The 17,265-nt window shown below is 35.1% G+C and overlaps 1 protein-coding gene across 2 annotated transcripts in view; it reads left to right on the top strand.

The window, feature by feature from the left end:
* TAPT1 (transmembrane anterior posterior transformation 1) overlaps positions 1-17,265 on the top strand; it is a 49,289-nt gene that overhangs the window by 13,689 nt on the left and 18,335 nt on the right. The window contains exons 4-8 of one of the 2 annotated variants that reach the window (XM_084204331.1): positions 354-377; positions 9,131-9,293; positions 13,033-13,168; positions 13,961-14,058; positions 14,232-14,301. In XM_084204331.1, the coding sequence (XP_084060457.1) occupies positions 354-377; positions 9,131-9,293; positions 13,033-13,168; positions 13,961-14,058; positions 14,232-14,301 (491 nt within the window). The remainder of the gene's footprint in view (positions 1-353; positions 378-9,130; positions 9,294-13,032; positions 13,169-13,960; positions 14,059-14,231; positions 14,302-17,265) is intronic. The other variant, XM_084204330.1, reaches the window with a different exon arrangement.

Raw genomic sequence — 17,265 nt, 5'->3', positions numbered from 1 at the left:
CTATAGCCCCTGCTGTACTTCAGTTTGTAGTGCCTTAACCTTTTTGAGGTTTCTTCTAAGTACTGCTTCAGTCAGGTTCTTAGCTATATTTTTCTTTGTACTTAAAGCAGGTTTTTTTTTGTAAAGCTCAACCTCAATCTTAGGGAGTTAGAAAGTTCATTGCCAGGTGTCTTAGTATTAGACTCATAGATAATTCTATGCATAATAAAATACAGCACTTAAGCAAATGTTTGTTAACTATCTTCAGTTATATTTGATTCTGTTATTTAAAAAATAAAAGCCTAATGAAAGCTTATTCTAGTTGTCACTTATTTGAAACCTCGTTTTGTTTTTTTTTTTTTTTTTTGAGGCAGCTCTCATCGGGGCCTTACAGCAAGGTTGGTTTTGTTTCATTCTTAGCATGGTCTCGTGCTGTATTGTGTGCATGTAGAGGCTTTTTATTGTTTGAGAAATGCAATGCCACCTAATCTTGGCAAGCTCGGCTCTCAGTTTCTTAGAAGTCCACATTTGGGACATATTTTTCTTACAAGTCTGTAGAATCACAATTGTACATCAGTGAAGTTCTGCATAGTCTATGGTGTACCACTTCTTAAAATCTTAAACTGGAAATTAGATTTGCTCAAAATAGCTTATTTTCCTGAAGCCAAACTTGAGCATAGTTGTAGGAAAATATTTCCAATAAACCCCATAGTCCATTTAAAAAAATTTTAGTGTGTACTTATGTGGGCAATTATACCCTTCAGACAATCTTGCTTAGATTTTATTTTCCCTTAGATCTTTAATTATGCTAACAGGAAAATATACCCTTATGTGTTAATGTATTAACTTTTGTTAGTGCTTCTTGTAAAATTAGAAATTTATGACACCACAGTTCTTTTATGAAGGATATATTGAAGAAGAGAGAGTTTGGTAAAAACTACACATAAAACAAAACCCCATTGTTCAGTTTCCGTCCAAGTATCTTCAATGTAGAATGGAGAAAGAGAAGATACCTAAGCAAAACTTTACCTAGACCACAATATCAATAACTGAAATATATTATCATACTTCTCAATGGTTGCCTTTTTGAAAATGTTAGCATTGGATAAATAATACAATTAGAAGAGGTTTGCTGTAAAATACATGCTTAAACTTGTAAAATGCTAAGACTTCTTCAGTGCATTATTAGCAGGACAATAAACCCAAATAAAAAGGGCTTTCTAAGTGTCAACTTAGAAATTTATAGAATTAATATTCTATTTAATTTATAGAATTAAATATTCTATTTAATTTATAGAATTAATATTCTTACAAAAACTTCTAAAAATATATATGTGTATGTTATTAAGATGAAAATATCCATCTAAAACATTTTTGCAGTGACAGTGTATTTATATGTTTAAATTACTGTATATATAACATCAGTATTGGAAATTTTGTATGTGTTGACTTCATAGGAGTAATTGTGTAGAGTAATATGAATTATGTGGATGAGACTAAATAGTCTAAACTAAAGGAACCAATTAAAATGCAGTGAATTGTATCAATAAACAAGAAAATATTTTTAATGCCTGTTGATTAAAAAAAAATAAAACAGTCAAATCCAAAATGACACTAAAAGATGGTTGGAAAACCATGTGTAATCAGACTAGTGAAGAATTGAGGAGCACCCGGAGGTCTGTAAGATAAAAATAAAGGAATCATATGACATCATGTGACAGTCTGTGCAGTTAAGTTTAAAATAATATATTCAGAGTGCCTATGGGTTTGATGCCAAAGTAACTAAGTACTCAGACAAGTGTACTTGTCTGCAAATTGCACAGTGTAGTGAAAGCATGGTTCATTTTGTAGTGTCAGTTGCTGAAAAGCATACCAGAAGCAACTGTAGCGAGACAGCAAGAAAAAATTTCTTTTTGTCCAGGTTGCAGTTCATGTTCGAAATGGTTTAACTACTTTAAATTCAATAAGCAAGTCTTATTAAAATACCTGACACAAAATCTTGGTTTTCTTGGGAATCACTTGCTTAAGCAGTCTTGTGCGTTAGCTACTTGTGATTTTGAACATATTAAAGACAAATATTGGTAAACTGTGATTTATTTTTAATAACACTCTGCTTGATGCTGAGTAAATTCAGTTGTACAGCTGTTGGAACAAAAACGAGTTTAGAGGGGTAGATACCAATGCTTTGAAAACCTTGAACTGCTTTGCTTCTTTAATTTATTAAAGAGAAAGTACTGTGAAATACATCATGCTGTTCAGTACCAAACATTAAGGCTCAGCAGTGTGACCTTCTGTGTAGTCCTAGCCCCTATGGATGATGGAACCTAATGCTCTTCAACCAGTAGATGGAGACAGAAGTCTTACTACTGTGTAAAATGTGGATCATGGCATTTTAAGTATGGTGTTAAATAAAAATACCTTGAAAATTACACAGATAACTAGTTCAGCTAGTTCCTTAAACTTTCAATTGAGTTTGCTTATGATGAGCACTGGTTTTCACACTAGAATTTTCTTCATTGGGTAGGTGTTTTATGTAGATTGTGATATAAGTTTGACTTGATTTTGTAACAGAGAGGATTTTTTACAAGTGTCACAAGTCATCTTGGAAAAAAAATTGTTGTTTTTCCAAATTTGTGGGTAGCCAGTATATTTGGTAACATTCAAATTTGATAGTATTTTAATTTAATTTTATAGAATATACCAGTATTCTAGAAGTAATTCTTCTACATATTTATGAGGCAATTTGCTTGCTTTTAGCTTTCCGAAGGGAGGGGACGTACATGGATCCAGTGGTTTTCTAAACAGAGGAAAGACTTGGATTTACACTTTCTAAATTTGTCTCATGATTGACAAACCATAAATTGGAAAGTTTGAAGCATGAGTATTAACCCCGAATTTTTGTTGTGTTGTAAAAAGTAGGTTTTTTCTGTAACATTGATTTGCTCAGTTCCTGGTTGATGTCAGCCAGTACATTGTGGAAATTTTGCCATAGTTTGACTTTGAACTGCTGTAAATACTGCAGGATAAGCATTGAGTGTGGCATGCTTCTGCTTTTTTAACAACTGACTGGCCTGAAACAGAAGCATGCTGAAGTGGAATAGAGAGGTATAGTAGTGTGGCTTGCATGGTATCACTATGTTAATTAAATAATAAGCTTGTATATCCCCTTAAGTATGGATTTCTTTGTTTATGGTATTTTGAGAAGTAAGGCTTTGTTTCAATGGAGATTTTCTGTCAGTTAGTTGATGTAAAGATAAATATACCCAAAGTCTGAGGAGTTTGAACATCTTATTAAGTACGTGCTGTAGAATGGTGGAGTCTCTGTGTGCTTTTTTTCTGTATTGTCATCATTTACTGGTTAACATTACAGTGCAAGAGAGTTTCTCTGTAAAGGAATGCTTGGATTTTCACTGAATCCATGCAGGTTGAAGGATCATCCCATGTTTAAACATTTTGGTGTATTCAGTGTTAGTAACAGTAAAAAGCAATATAAGATTTTACATAGTGGATATTAGAATGGATAAGTCTTACTCTTTAGTATTAAGATACTTGGCTGTTAGAAGAAGTTTTAAAATTTGATTCCTTCATAGTCTAGGCTATACAGCTAATGTGGGAACTTAAAACTTAGCATAATGAAACCACTTGTAAAATTCTGTAAAGAGCATCTTAGAGAGCATGACTTAAAGCAAAAAAATATTTGAAGTAGTAATGGAATAATCATAGAATCATTGAATGCTTTGGGTTGGAAGGGACCTTAAAGATCACCAGTTCCAGCCCCCCTGCCATGGGCAGGAACACCTTCCACTAAACCACGTTGCTCAAATAAGCCAGAAAATAATTAGATGAAAAGATATAAATCATGTATCATAACAAGGTGCATATGAAGGACAGTCCAGATGCTCTGGATCCTTTTATTTACTAGTTTGAAGTGTGAAAATTGTCAGGTAAATTATATTCAGCTAAATTTTGAAACCATGTAATGTTATTTCTGGAATCTGGTAGGACATTAGAGGAACTACATCTTGGACACAGGCTCTCATGATACCGTCTTTCAAGAGCAGAGATCACTAAAGCCAGGCAAGTGTTAATATTTAACTCAGTTGTGCAACATCACTGTATGCCTGGGATAGCTTTGAAGGAAAAGACTAACTGCTTTCTACAGAAAAATTCTACTTCCCACTGCTTTGTTACCTTGCTGCTAGAATGATTGAAGTTGTGTCATTGTAGTGCTCTTTAATTATTGTTCTCATTTTGTCACTCATGAGAAAAAAGACCCACTTGTAATTTTCGTGTGAAATCTTCCTGTCGGTATTCTGTCATACTTCATGCACAGCTGTAAAAATGTGAAATGTTTGGAAGTGAGCTAAGCTGTTTCAGCTTCTCCTATCTCCATTCAATGGTTTCTAAAGTTGTACAATATCACACTCTGAGTTATCTTATCAGCTCAGTAATGTCTTATTCTTAAAACTTGGGTCCCTACTTTCTAGTGAGGTATTGAAATTACCAGCACTATGCTATGTTTTTCTTGTTTGTTTTTTCGCTTTTTTGTAATTGTCATAGTTTGGCCAATGTGAGCTTTTAATTTTGTTTCTTTGAGATTCTGTGATACTCATGATGTGCATAACTACAGCAGTATGAGCTAGTTAGTGCTTAAGATGTCTTGAAAGTACTTTTCAGTGTTGGCATTGAGTAGTTACTGGAGACAATAGGTAAAAACACATATTGAGAAAAATGAATGCAGAATGCTGGGGTGCTATGACAGGCATGAAATCGCATCAGCCTGTGTATGTTTCTGTGTATTAAACAGCTTAATGCAAAGGATAGGAATGATTTGTGACAAATACAGATTGTGCCTGATTGTGTACTCAAACTGCAGTGGTCAGCTCTCACTGAACACTGACTACATCATTTCATTGCTGCAGGCTTTGCAGTCAGTCCTGTGTATTCACCAAAAGGTGACAAGTCATGGGACTTAATCCATTTACTTGATTTCCTTGTCTTTGTAGGAAGTAATTGTCCCTTTTCTATATTATTTACAGAACCACACCTCAAAATCCTTTTTTTATTGTTATTAACCAAAGGGGAAGATGATTCTGCTACAATAAGAATGCTTCTATGGATTTATGGAGGAGACATGTTAATCTTTCTCAATTGGAAACATGTTAGTGGTACACTGTAGATTACTTGTTTGGTCAGTATGAAACGGTCTTTTCTAGTGTACAATGAAAGAACACTGGAATATATTTTAAATGCTAGGATCTTCTTACTCTTCTTACTTTCTAGAAAGCAGTTTTCTGTAGTTAATCTTTGCAGTAATCCCTTGTACTTAGTAGAGGGTTGAGATGCTGACAGCTCTTTTGTCATCAAACTGAGGAAATTGAAACTGTGAGGATATTTTTGTGACTAAGATGTTGTGGTTTAGTCCCAGCTGGGAACTAAGTACCATGCAGCCACTCACTCCTTCCATCTTCCACCCATGGGGAAGGCAATTGGAAAGTTATGGTAAAGCTCATGGGTTGAGATAAGAACAATTTCATAATTGAAACAAAATATGCTAATAATAATAAATATGATAATAAAAATAGTATTGGAAAGGAGAAGGAGAGAATCTAACAGAACCCTAAGAGAAACAAGTGACAGAGTTGTCCACCAGCCACTGCCTGGTACCCAGTCAGTCCCTGAACAGTGATAGACCCCCATTCTGGGTAACTCTCCCAGTTTATATACTGGGTGTGATGCTCTGTGGTGTGGAATATCCCTTTGGCCAGTATGGGACATCCTGTCCAGGCTATACTCTGTGCCCGACTTCTGTGCACCTGCTCACTAGTAGAGCAAATGACACTGAAGAATCCTTGACTCAGGGTAAGCACTTCTTAGTAACAAACAAAACATTCAGTGTGTTATTGGCATCCTTACACTAAATCCAAAAAAACAGCTACTAAAAATAAAAGGCACTGTGTCCCATCCCAAACCAGGACACTTGTTCTGAAGTTGTCACAGCATTACTGTTGTTTCTGCTTCCTTTGTGAATGAGAAGCACAAGAAGTTATGTAGAACTTTGACTAGAACATTGATAGCTTGTATTTTTAATTAAAATGTCAAAAAATATTGTTTATTGCCGGGGTTTTTTTCCTAGTCATACAGACAGACTAGTGAGAAACTAAGTCTAAGTTGAGACAAGAGGACAAGAGGACTTCAAGTTATGCCAGGGGAGGTTTAGATCAGATATTAGGAAAAATTTCTTCACCAAAATGATTGTAAAGCAATGGAACAGGCTGCTGCTCAGGGGAGTGGTGGAATCACCATCCCTGGAGGTACTTAAAAGATGGATAGACTGTTGTTTAATGATGGACTTGGCAGTTATAGGTTAACAGGTGGACTTAATTATTTGAAAGGTCTTTTCCAACCTAAATGATTCTGGAATTCTCTAAAAATATTATTTGAATGGGATCTGTTCTACAAAAGTTTAATTTCTGTAAAGCACAGCAATCAAGTAGTTGATCTGACTCTTTAGGGCAGCTTTTGAATTGAATTTCAGTGATAATCAATTTTGTTCTGTACACAGCACATTCTCAAAATCTTTTGTAGGATGCTGTGTGCAAGTTGATATGCAACTTTATACAGAGTTAGTCTCCTGTGACAGTTTTCAGAGTTGAGACCACCTTTAGAAGAGCAGTTGTGCTCCTGGATTTATGTAGTTTCTTCTCAGAATTTGTAGTGCCTTGTCATGATTGCTGTGTGCATTTACATTGGCTTTTCCTGAGTTGGTTTTACTTGAGTGTAGTCAGATGAGCATCGACACAAGCAGAAGAGTGATAGAGTTATCAGTACAGAATATCTGCAGCTTGTGACTGGTGGTTGAGCATCCTTGATGTTACTTGTAAGCCAGAAAACCTTTGATGTGATATTCTCAGTCTGTATTGACTTGGGGTCATCAAAGCACTTTCCTTTGATAATCTTTCTGGACTGCTTCAGAAGCTTCATAAACAGGTTCTCCTCACTAGTGCATTTCAGTGAGACCATTCTATTGTTCAGACTGGTACCTTAACAAACTTTTAAAAGACTCTGAATGAGAGAGTGTCTCTTTTGTTCATCAGGTTTTTTCTACCAGGTACTCACTACTTATCTAATGATAAGGTAGTTGTTGGCTGGAAGAATGAAGATGCTGATATTCTTATTAATAAATTCTGATTCTCTTTTTCATGTGCTAAGGCCTGTAATTACTGTTGTGGTATAATAGTACCTTTTTGACTGTATCCCAGTCTGTATTTCAGAGTTTGAGTGTTGGCAGGGAAACTTGTACAGAAATGATTGAATACACTTCCAAAGTGGAAGCAGATTGGAGAAAAAGAAATATGCTGTTACTAAGCATATGAACAATAATCATAATCATGTGCATGTTTAAGTCTTGTAAATTTCAATATATACTGTTATATTTTAATAACTATAATCATTTAAGTCAGGTGTAATTAAATAAGGCAGTAGATTTTCAAAGTATGATTTTACAGGTTGGGGAGGATGCATATTTTTGTGTCGTGCAAAGACAGTCATAGGCTTTTGAAGCAGTGGGCAAAAGGTACACATTCAGTTTTCTTTAATTTTTTCAATTGGTGTTTGCAGTTAAAACTCAGTTTGGGGGCTGAAGAAAGGAAGAAAATTCACTGAGGCATTTTGTCAAACACTTAGGCTGAAATAAGATATGGTGTGAAGATTGTTACTGGAGGACTTCTGAAAGCAAGAAAATGTCTCTTAGGGAGAGAAAGCCCATGTAAGCAGTTCTGGTATGCTGGACCAGGTTGAATTCTTTTATTTAGAATGTAATTGTTTTTAATCTAGTTTATGCAGTAAAAACTACATAATAAAAGGAGCAGTTGCTCTCTGTTCAAAGTGCTATACTGTAAATCTGAGAGTTCTGGAAACTTTCTTGCTCATACTCCAAGCAAGAACATGACCTATTTGCCCATTGTGGAATGTCATTGTGTGGTTCCAGGAGTGATATAATGTGTGAATGTTGTCTTCAGGGTGATTTTCTTTTAAATGGAAGACAAGTAAGAAACCCAAATTACAACACTCCAGGTGTGATTAAAATAGAGTGAGTGAGATAGCAGGGATTTTAGACTTCTCTGCAGGGTCTGTAGAGCTACTCCAAAGGTCATAAGTAACTGGATGTTTTTTACAGATGGCATATATTTTTACAAGAGAACTCTTTTTTTTTTCCTAAGTGTATTATCAGTTCATGGGAACATTGTCTGGATGACTGATTTAAGAATACAGAAAGTGAAAATTCATTACTTGAATTCCGCTAATGGTTTGCGACTTCTTTGAAACATTAGCTTCTTTAAAAGAATTTCAGTGTATTTAAAAACATAGATATATTTAATAGAAATTATTTCCTCCTTTTTTATATTTAATTCTTAACCTTTTGATGTAATTCAAAGGCTTTTTACCTGTTTTGCCCCCTATTAATACTAAACTAAATAAATAGACAAGTGAATATGGCCTTGCTATTTCGCTTTGCTTATGTATACTGTTGTGGCAATTGAGATAAAGCTATTTTCTTCCTGTAGTTTTACTAGGAAGAAATTGTGTAATGACTCCTTTAGTCTCCTTGGTTGCTCATGGAAAACTTCTGCATTCGGTTCACAATCAACCTCCAGCTCTGATGTCAAATTGTTTGCATTTACTGCTGCAGAGCTTAGAGCTAAATGAAGATACAGAATTTACAACCTGTTCCTCAGCATCTGGTTCATTATACTGAAATTGAAGATGACTGCTTCATATCTTTTTGATCATAGTGAATACAATTTCTGTACCTGAGGAAGTGAAAATCATAGAATTCTGTGGAAGTGGGAAGGTAAATTAGAAACCAAGGGCATGCATACAGAAGGTTTTTGAAAAGTAGAAGCTCTCAACAAATATAATGTTTTAATTACAGGGATGTGGCTAGTAAGAGACTGTGATCCTGTTTGTGAGTGTGATCTATAGATGTGGGTCGTAGTCATGTTGCCATGAGGGGCAGGGGAGGAGGCATAATAAACTACATTAAAATATATCCATGATGAACAGCTTTGTAAATTCATAATGACTTAGTAACATCTGTATTTTGTGGGTATATGACATTTAGTGGAACCTTTTGCCCTTTGTATTTCAGTGACAGACGTTTGCTACAACCTGCTCAGGTATGTGACATGCTCAAAGGAATTATATTGGTCATCTGCTACTTCATGATGCACTATGTTGACTACTCTATGATGTATCATCTGATAAGGGGACAGTCTGTCATAAAGCTCTACATCATCTATAACATGCTTGAGGTAAGGATGTTGGCATAAGAATATGAAGTATGCTTTTGTCAGACTATCTAAAATATTTTGTGTTTCAGGATGTACTTAAAATGTGGCACATCTGGTATTCTCACAAATCTGCACATACCTAAGTTAATAAGCACAGATGCAGTGAAACATATTTGTGAACAGTAAGGTTTTAGATACTGTTTCATAGTGCCTAATTTATGGAGTCTATTAATCAATTTCATAGCCAGAAACTTGAGAAATGGAAATGAAAGAAGTGTCTTATGAGACGGCAGGTAATGAATGAGATTTTGAATTCATCAAGAAAAGTAGAAACTGTTGATTTGAAATAATGGTAAGATCCTGAGAGAGAGGAGAGAAGAGAAGGAGGATAATAGAAAACATGGAATTTGGGTTTTAATTCATCATTATGGAAATATAGCTTTCATTGTGTGCAAGGACACATGTTAGAGCTTTACCTCAGTCCTGGCTAGCAGACACAAGCCTTTAAGATGAATGAATGAATTAATGTAGAAAAGGAAATTCTGGTTTGGGAGGTAAGATAAAAACAAATTCTATCAAGAAAAACAGTTTCTGTTTTTCTATTAATGTAAAGCATAGGATTTTTAATTGTGCTTCTATGATCGATGGTTCACAAAGTAAATAGTGTTTTCATGGGCACAATCTTATCTCCATCCTGCAAATATAGGACATGTAGGAGTACAACCTCTTAAACAGACTCAATCAGAGCTTTGTACACAAAAGTTATTCTGCTAGGTGTCTGGGATTCCTGAATGATCTATTAATCCTCATTTGAACATCTGTTGTACCCTTGTTTGAAGACTGCTGAAACAGGGTGACATTCTGCAAAATCTGAATATTTTGTCTGAAGGCATTTGTTCTTTCCTCATAAAATACGAAAATATTGCATAAGGAACACACTTTGTTATAGTAAGTGAAATAAATATCATACAAGCCACTCCAGTTGTGTATTCATAGGGTTTTTGTTGCTTTTGATTCTCTATTTGCTGGAAAATATGTACAAGTATTAAATTGGCACTGAGTTACTATCTAGATTTTAGTTGTGTGGGGAAATACTGGTCCATAATTGATGAGAGATTATCACTTACTAAATAAATCCATGTGCTTAAAATAGTATTTTCTCTTTATTTCAAGACTACTTCAAATCACTTGGTGCTGTACTTTCTCAGCTTTATGTGCTTACCACATAATTCGAAGCAATACTGCAGTGTTTGCTGTGAATTCTTCGTTCTATTTGGAATGAGGAATTTAATTACTTTGCTGTGTTTGGCAGAACCAAAATTGTGTGTTTTAACTAAGAAAAGTGCTGCATTGTTTCTTTTAGGAAAGGAAGAAGCTTGTTGCTACTCATGGTTATTAGAAAAATTACATTAGACTTTGAATTTGGAAACAGTATTTAATTTCCATGGTGTCTCATGAAACCCAGCATGCCAAGCAGAGTGTGTGTTTTAAGGGGCTTTTTTACCATGACAGGGTGCAGCAATATTGGCAGAAAATGTTCATGGTATCCCACTGAAAGACTTGGATAGACAGCTTTCAACAGTTGGAATATTGGCTTGCTTAGACTACTTTGGTGATTTTTATTAAAAGTCTTTGCTACTGATGCAAGCAATTCTTTTTAAGGAATTCTTTATGCTCTTTTTTAAACAATATGCTTTACATTTTTCCCATGTTTTCAAAATAAGGAAGATCTTTTTAGTCTGGTAAATCACCAAGTGACAGAGATGTTTACAATGTCCTAATGTTTTCGGCTGTTGGCAAGTCCGGGGAGTATTGTCCTGGACAGATATGAGTAATGCAGAATCTTCAAATTATGTGCTGAATGCTCCCAACTGACAGGCTAAGGGGAGCATTCAGCACATTTGGCTTAAATGACACTTTTCTTTTTTAGATTCAGACCCACCGGCTCCTGCTCCTTGTGAAGCCCCAGTGTGCGTTACGCTGGTGACAGCACTCACCATGGAATTCTGCTGGAGCCTGGAGCCGGCATGTAGGGTTTAGGTAAGTCCCATTTGGAAAAACAAGCAACAATATTGTGTGCTGGGTTTTAATACTTTCTATCCTTTCAGCAAAGAACCAAGGACTGCTTAAATAGAAAGGAAAGCAAAGCCACCATTTTATCTATTAAAACCCTCACAATATTGTGAACAAAAACTTACCAAACTCTTAAGTTTCTGTAGCTGGTGTTACTACACCAGGTATAATTACTCAATGGGTCATCACAATGAGCAGGAACCAAATAATGCAGACAATCTCAATTTACAAAATCTGAAAGCCGAAAACAATGCCACTGTAAATATCTCTCAAAACTGATGGGGTTGGGAGCTTCAGATTTATGATAATTCATCAGCTCATGGCTTTGTTCATTTTATTTCATAGGTGATTCTTAGAGCATAGCACATTGTACATTTGCTTGAGGCATCCTGTAAAATTTTGTTTAAATTCAATGTTCATATTTTAGGAAACTTCATTCAGTAATAGTGTCAGAAATAAGTACGACTTTCCTCATTTCAATATCTTTACCTTGACAATTATTTAGTTTAAAAAGTCAGGAGATTATCTGAAGTCTAGGTTTGTGTTGTTCCAAGAACTTATTTTCTATTTAGTAGGATCAATATTTGCAGGCACATTGTGCACCTGGTTTTGTACTGCTACATGTTGATTTAACATGTCCAAAATCGTTGTTTTACAGAAAGACACTAAAGGAAAATATTCCTTGTCTTTCTTAAGTAGAGGTAATCAGTTTGTCATCTTTACCTGCTTCCATTTGGTCGAATTAGTCAGCAATGAGAGCTAGCTCTTTTTTTAGCCAGACATGCCAAGTTTAAATTTTAAAGTTCTGGTTTTGTTGCCCTGTGCAGCTTGGTTTTAAAAATATTGAACTGCAGTGTATAGACAGAAAAAAATGTTCCTCTGTGCAGTGATTTTCAGTTTTATATTTTTGCAGCTGATGAAATGTTGGGAACTGGTGGAACTCCCTATGACCTTTCTTGCTGTGGTGTTAAATTACAAGTTCAAAATGCTGTCCATATGTTTTCTATCTTTAGAATTACTGCTAGAGGGATTTTTTCCTATTTGTGTGTGTATTCTTTGGATTATACTCCAGGTGTTTATTGTTTTTTCAACATATTTTCCCTTTTTGGCAGACTTTCAAGTCCCTCTTAATCGCTTATTTTTGTGTTATAGTACTTATAATTTTGAATTCTGCTTTATGTAGACATTTGCATTAAGTATATACTTCAGTGTATGGAAAGCAGTAAAGCCAAGTCTCATTTCAGGCTTTTTGTACCTGTAAGCTAATGTTCCCTGTCATCTGAAATTGCCTTTTTTATTGTTGGGGCTTTTTCTATTAAACCCAGAGGGATAGAGAAAAACATTTTAAATTGCTTGATACAACATACATACTACTAAATAAAAGGCTGAGGTTTGAGTTGTACTTGAGTATCTTTCAGGAAAGCATCTAAGATAACAATATATTATTATTTATTCCAAATACTGTTGCAAAGGGGATAGTAAATTTGAAAGGGAAAGTAAACTGTTTAATATACAAAAGGAATGGTATTGTTGTGAAGTCCAGAGAGTAAATGAATAAGTAAGAGATCAGAAGTGATATATATGTGAAACCTTTTTTAGATTGAGCTGTACTTTTATTTGAAGTGTTCTTGACCTGGGCTTACTCAAGTGTTGGAGAGAAAAAGGCAGTAAAGTTGTTCTTGTTTAGGTGGCTGATCGTCTGATTTCTTCATTTGGACAAGATATTTTGGATGCTCTTTATTGGACAGCTACAGAACCTAAGGAAAGAAAAAGAGCTCACATAGGTGTGATTCCTCACTTCTTCATGGCAGTGTTCTATGTCTGTATCCTTTTTCTTTAATAAATTACAAAATTTTCTAAGTTAAATTACAGTAATTGCTCTGAATTGTTTTAATACATTTGAAAAATTGATAGTATTCCTAAGTCAGTCTTCCTTTACTTGGAAAGTAAGATTGCCAGTACCACCTGCTGTAAAAGAAATAATCCCTTCCTGATGGTGTACCTGTAGTAAAATGAAAAGCCATAGTTGGATAGTTCATGGAAAATTTTATTTCTGATTTGGTTTTGAGTATTTTGGCTCACAGGGCCTTAAAGATAGAGGGGTTTTGTTATTAAGTGGAATGTTAAATGCATCTAGCTTGAATATATTTTCTTAAAGTGAATGGATAAATTCATGCATATTCATGATGCAAATGTTCTTAATGTGAAATAATCTTAAAATGAATTTATGAATCTAAAGAGATACTGTAGTCCAGTAGTTTTGGTAATGAATTTAAAATTCTTACAAATTTTCCTTATTTTCTCTGAAATCTTTAGGCTAATTCTGAGTCTTTACCTGAGATTTTTTTCTTCAGATTGCATTGATGTTTCTCACAACTAATGTCATTGGGTTCTTCTAGAGCAAGAAAAATTAGCATCACTATTACAGGCTACAAAGCACTGTGCATTTATTACATTCATGGAAGTATTGCCTTGCTGTAAGTCTGGTTTACAGGAATATGGAAACTTTCCTGTTAAACTTTGAAAGCAAAATAGGAGATTTGTGGTTCACTGCTCTTCAGTACTGTTGTGCAGAAAACCTATTTCAGATATTCTTCCTTTACCCTGCTATTCAGTCCTGCATGCTATTCTCATAATGGTTCAAGCAACAACCCTTAATGTGGCCTTCAACTCCCACAATAAATCACTGCTTACCATCATGATGTCCAATAATGTAAGTATCTAGCTTTATCATATAGCTACCCTCATTTGTTTTATATCCTATGTCTTTGTGTATCATATGTCTTAAATATTAATATTTTAAAAAGACATATTTTTGATAATATTATTTGTTTAATGTCAGTTTTTTATGAGTAAAAACTAACTAACTGTTTCTAAAAATTGCAGTTCGTCGAAATAAAAGGAAGTGTTTTCAAGAAGTTTGAGAAGAACAATCTTTTTCAAATGTCAAATAGTGGTATGTATAGCAGTGCTGATCAGGAGAAAATGTGGAGAGAGGCTGTTTATTTAATTCATTAATGTATTTAACATAATCAATGTATTTAATATTTTTCTTACTCTAAACATTTTACCTTGGTGAATTTGAGTGTTCTGACTTGCATTCCTCATCACCCATTTTACTGATTGGTTCAGTAGGATGAAGCTGAGATTCACTTCAAGGACACTTAGTCCTTTTATGGCAAGTTTTTATTTGAGGTGCTAAAACAGCCTACTGGCTTTGTGCTGAAATGCCCATGCTTCCAAGGGATCAAGCCTTCTGTTTGCAAAAAATTGACTTTATAGTGTGCTGTATTGACACAGTGATCTCAGAATGCATGTTGTTGGGTGGCTATGGAGGTGGATCTTGAAATGCCTCACCCCTAACCCTAAAGCAAAAAAGAAATCCCAAACAAAACCGCAAACTAACAAAAAAACAGTGCACCAAAGTAGCTGATATATGAGGGAGATACCAGAGATGACTCTAATTTGTGATATGCTCCCCAGATAATAGGTAGAGGGTACTTAGGAAACATGCTTCTGGCACTTCTTAACTGTGTTGCTGCTTAGGACGAATTTTGGGCACTTGTACTCAGTGTGTCTCATGAGGAAGAGCTGTTCAGGTATCCTTTGATGGAGATTCTTCCTAATCCTGATAAAAGCCATTTGAAATATTTATTGAATTCTTGTTTTCAAAGCCAGTAGGAATGATTGCCTTCTAAGGTTGTGCTAGATCGTCTTTGCTTGTACTAGTTTTGTAGAATCTCAGAATGCCCTGGACTGGAAGGGAGCTCAAAGATTGTGTCATTCCAACCCCCTGCCATGGGCAGGGTCACCTTCCATTAGATCAGGTTGCTCAAAGCCCCATCCACCTTGGTCTTGAGCACTCGAGGGAGGGGACAGCCACAGCTTCTTTGAGCAACCTGTGCCAGTGCCTCACCACCCTCACCCTAAAGAATTCCTTCAGTATGTCTGATTGGAATTTCCCCACATTCTTTTATACAGATGGGCAAAGAAAATAGAACATAGTCTTTTAATTCCAGCTCAAAGTTTTTAAACCAGATAACTCAAATGTGCAATAGGTTAAAAAAAAAATAGCTACGTAATTAAAAACAGATTATTCATATTTTTGTATCACAAGTTAAATTTTCAATTAGCTTACATCACGTTTTGAGTTCTGACTATTGATATGACCTCTGTCTCATTCATCTGCAAACTTCCATATTAGATGCAAAAGTTTTGTAATTCTTTGGATGAAAGACTATTTATGTAAAACCTTAAATATATCACAGAGAATAATATAACAGAAAATTAACACTAAATTTTAAACTTAAACCTCCCCAAAAAGATCTTCCCAGATAAGTTGATAATGTTCATTCTGTGACAAATAGTATTATTTTCTGTTCCAAGATCGAATTACTTATATTTTTGAAATCAGACATACTTAATTTTACAGTGAGAATGCTAAAAATGAAATTTACTCTATTGACAGAAAACCTAGATAAGGTTTATTATTAGTGCAGAAAATAGTTACAGCTATGCATATAGCTCTCCTGCCTAAAGGTGAAGCCTCTTTCGTGTTGAAATAAGCAAGGGACTGATATAGAAATTGCTAGCAATTTCCTCCATAAAAAGAAAAGGATATCAATATTTTATTGCTGGACATTATTATGGAAGACCCATAATAGCAGAACCAGGTCGTCCTTTATCAGTTGATGGAAGAAGTATTGCCATTCATTAGTGTGGAGATGGAAGCAGTGAGTATATACATAGAAGAGTGCACAAAACAAGCTAATTTATTCCTTTCAAACTTTTCCTGGAACACCTTTCAGTATGGTTATAAATAGCAGTGTTTTTCTTCTCAGAGATAAATAACAGAGAGGTTTTTAGTAGAGCTTTTCACCTCTTTTGAACTTGAACAGATTTACTGCATCACAGCCTCAGTAAGGATGGAACAGTACTCTTTCAATTCATGTATTCCAATCACTTTAGTATCCTTTAAATGTTTTATTTTGTGCAGCTGAAATGATGGTGCATCTTTTGATGGTGTGTCTTTATGATGGTGGTGGCATGGTATGCCAGTACTTCATCCTACCCTGGAACTGAGGCTAGTCTGCTCCTGTCAGCTGAGCTTCCAGTTAGCCATTGGAGTGTCTTGTGTGTCCTAGAACACAATGTGCTTAAACTGCATACCTGGGCTGAACTAAACTTCTGAAAGGAAACACTAAATCTAGGCACTGCTGTATATTTCCCTCCTTTTTCTGCTTCTTTCAGTAATTTTCTGAGGTTTGCAGTCATCTGTAGGGTAATGATGGCAGCAGTAGCTGATGAAGCTTGGTCACACTGAATAGATTCACCTTTTCTGGGGCTGAGCTCAAAATATTACTGTTATTAAACAGTATTTAAATAGTATTTAAATGTTTTCAATTCAGTGTAAAGGTACTGATTAGTACACAGTAGTAAATAATTTGAGGGGAATAATAGGGGCATCTGAGGAATTTCTCACAAGTAGGTAAAACTCTCTTCTTATTTAGCATGTTAAGCAAAAAAAAAATATGACATAGCAGAAAAGATAAGCAATGACCACAAGAGTAGATATTGTGTTCAAGAGAAGTTACTACAACTAAAATTCAAAAGCAAGTTTTCTTGTGAATTAAAGTGTGAAAACAGAAATGAACTGTGCGAGCTGTACTTTCTAGGAAATGCCCTGTATCACACATTGAAATACCTTACAGAGCCCTGCCTGCTCAAGCTTCTACATAGTATGACATCAGGATAGGAAGTGCCAAGCTACTGGTTTAGATCTGGAAATTGTGAAATATTTTCACTTGGCATTGTGCTCAGCACCTGTTGGTGGATAGCAAGCTGATGTGTATTATTTTTCTCAGTATTTACATTTCTGGACTTAGTGGAGTCAGTGATCCTTCTCACCTTTGTATGGCCA

The sequence above is a fragment of the Fringilla coelebs genome (assembly GCF_963513975.1).
Source record: "Fringilla coelebs genome assembly, chromosome: 4".
Classification (NCBI taxonomy): domain Eukaryota; kingdom Metazoa; phylum Chordata; class Aves; order Passeriformes; family Fringillidae; genus Fringilla; species Fringilla coelebs.
Note: the sequence above shows the minus strand (reverse complement) of the source record. Positions and strands in the feature narration are given on the sequence as shown.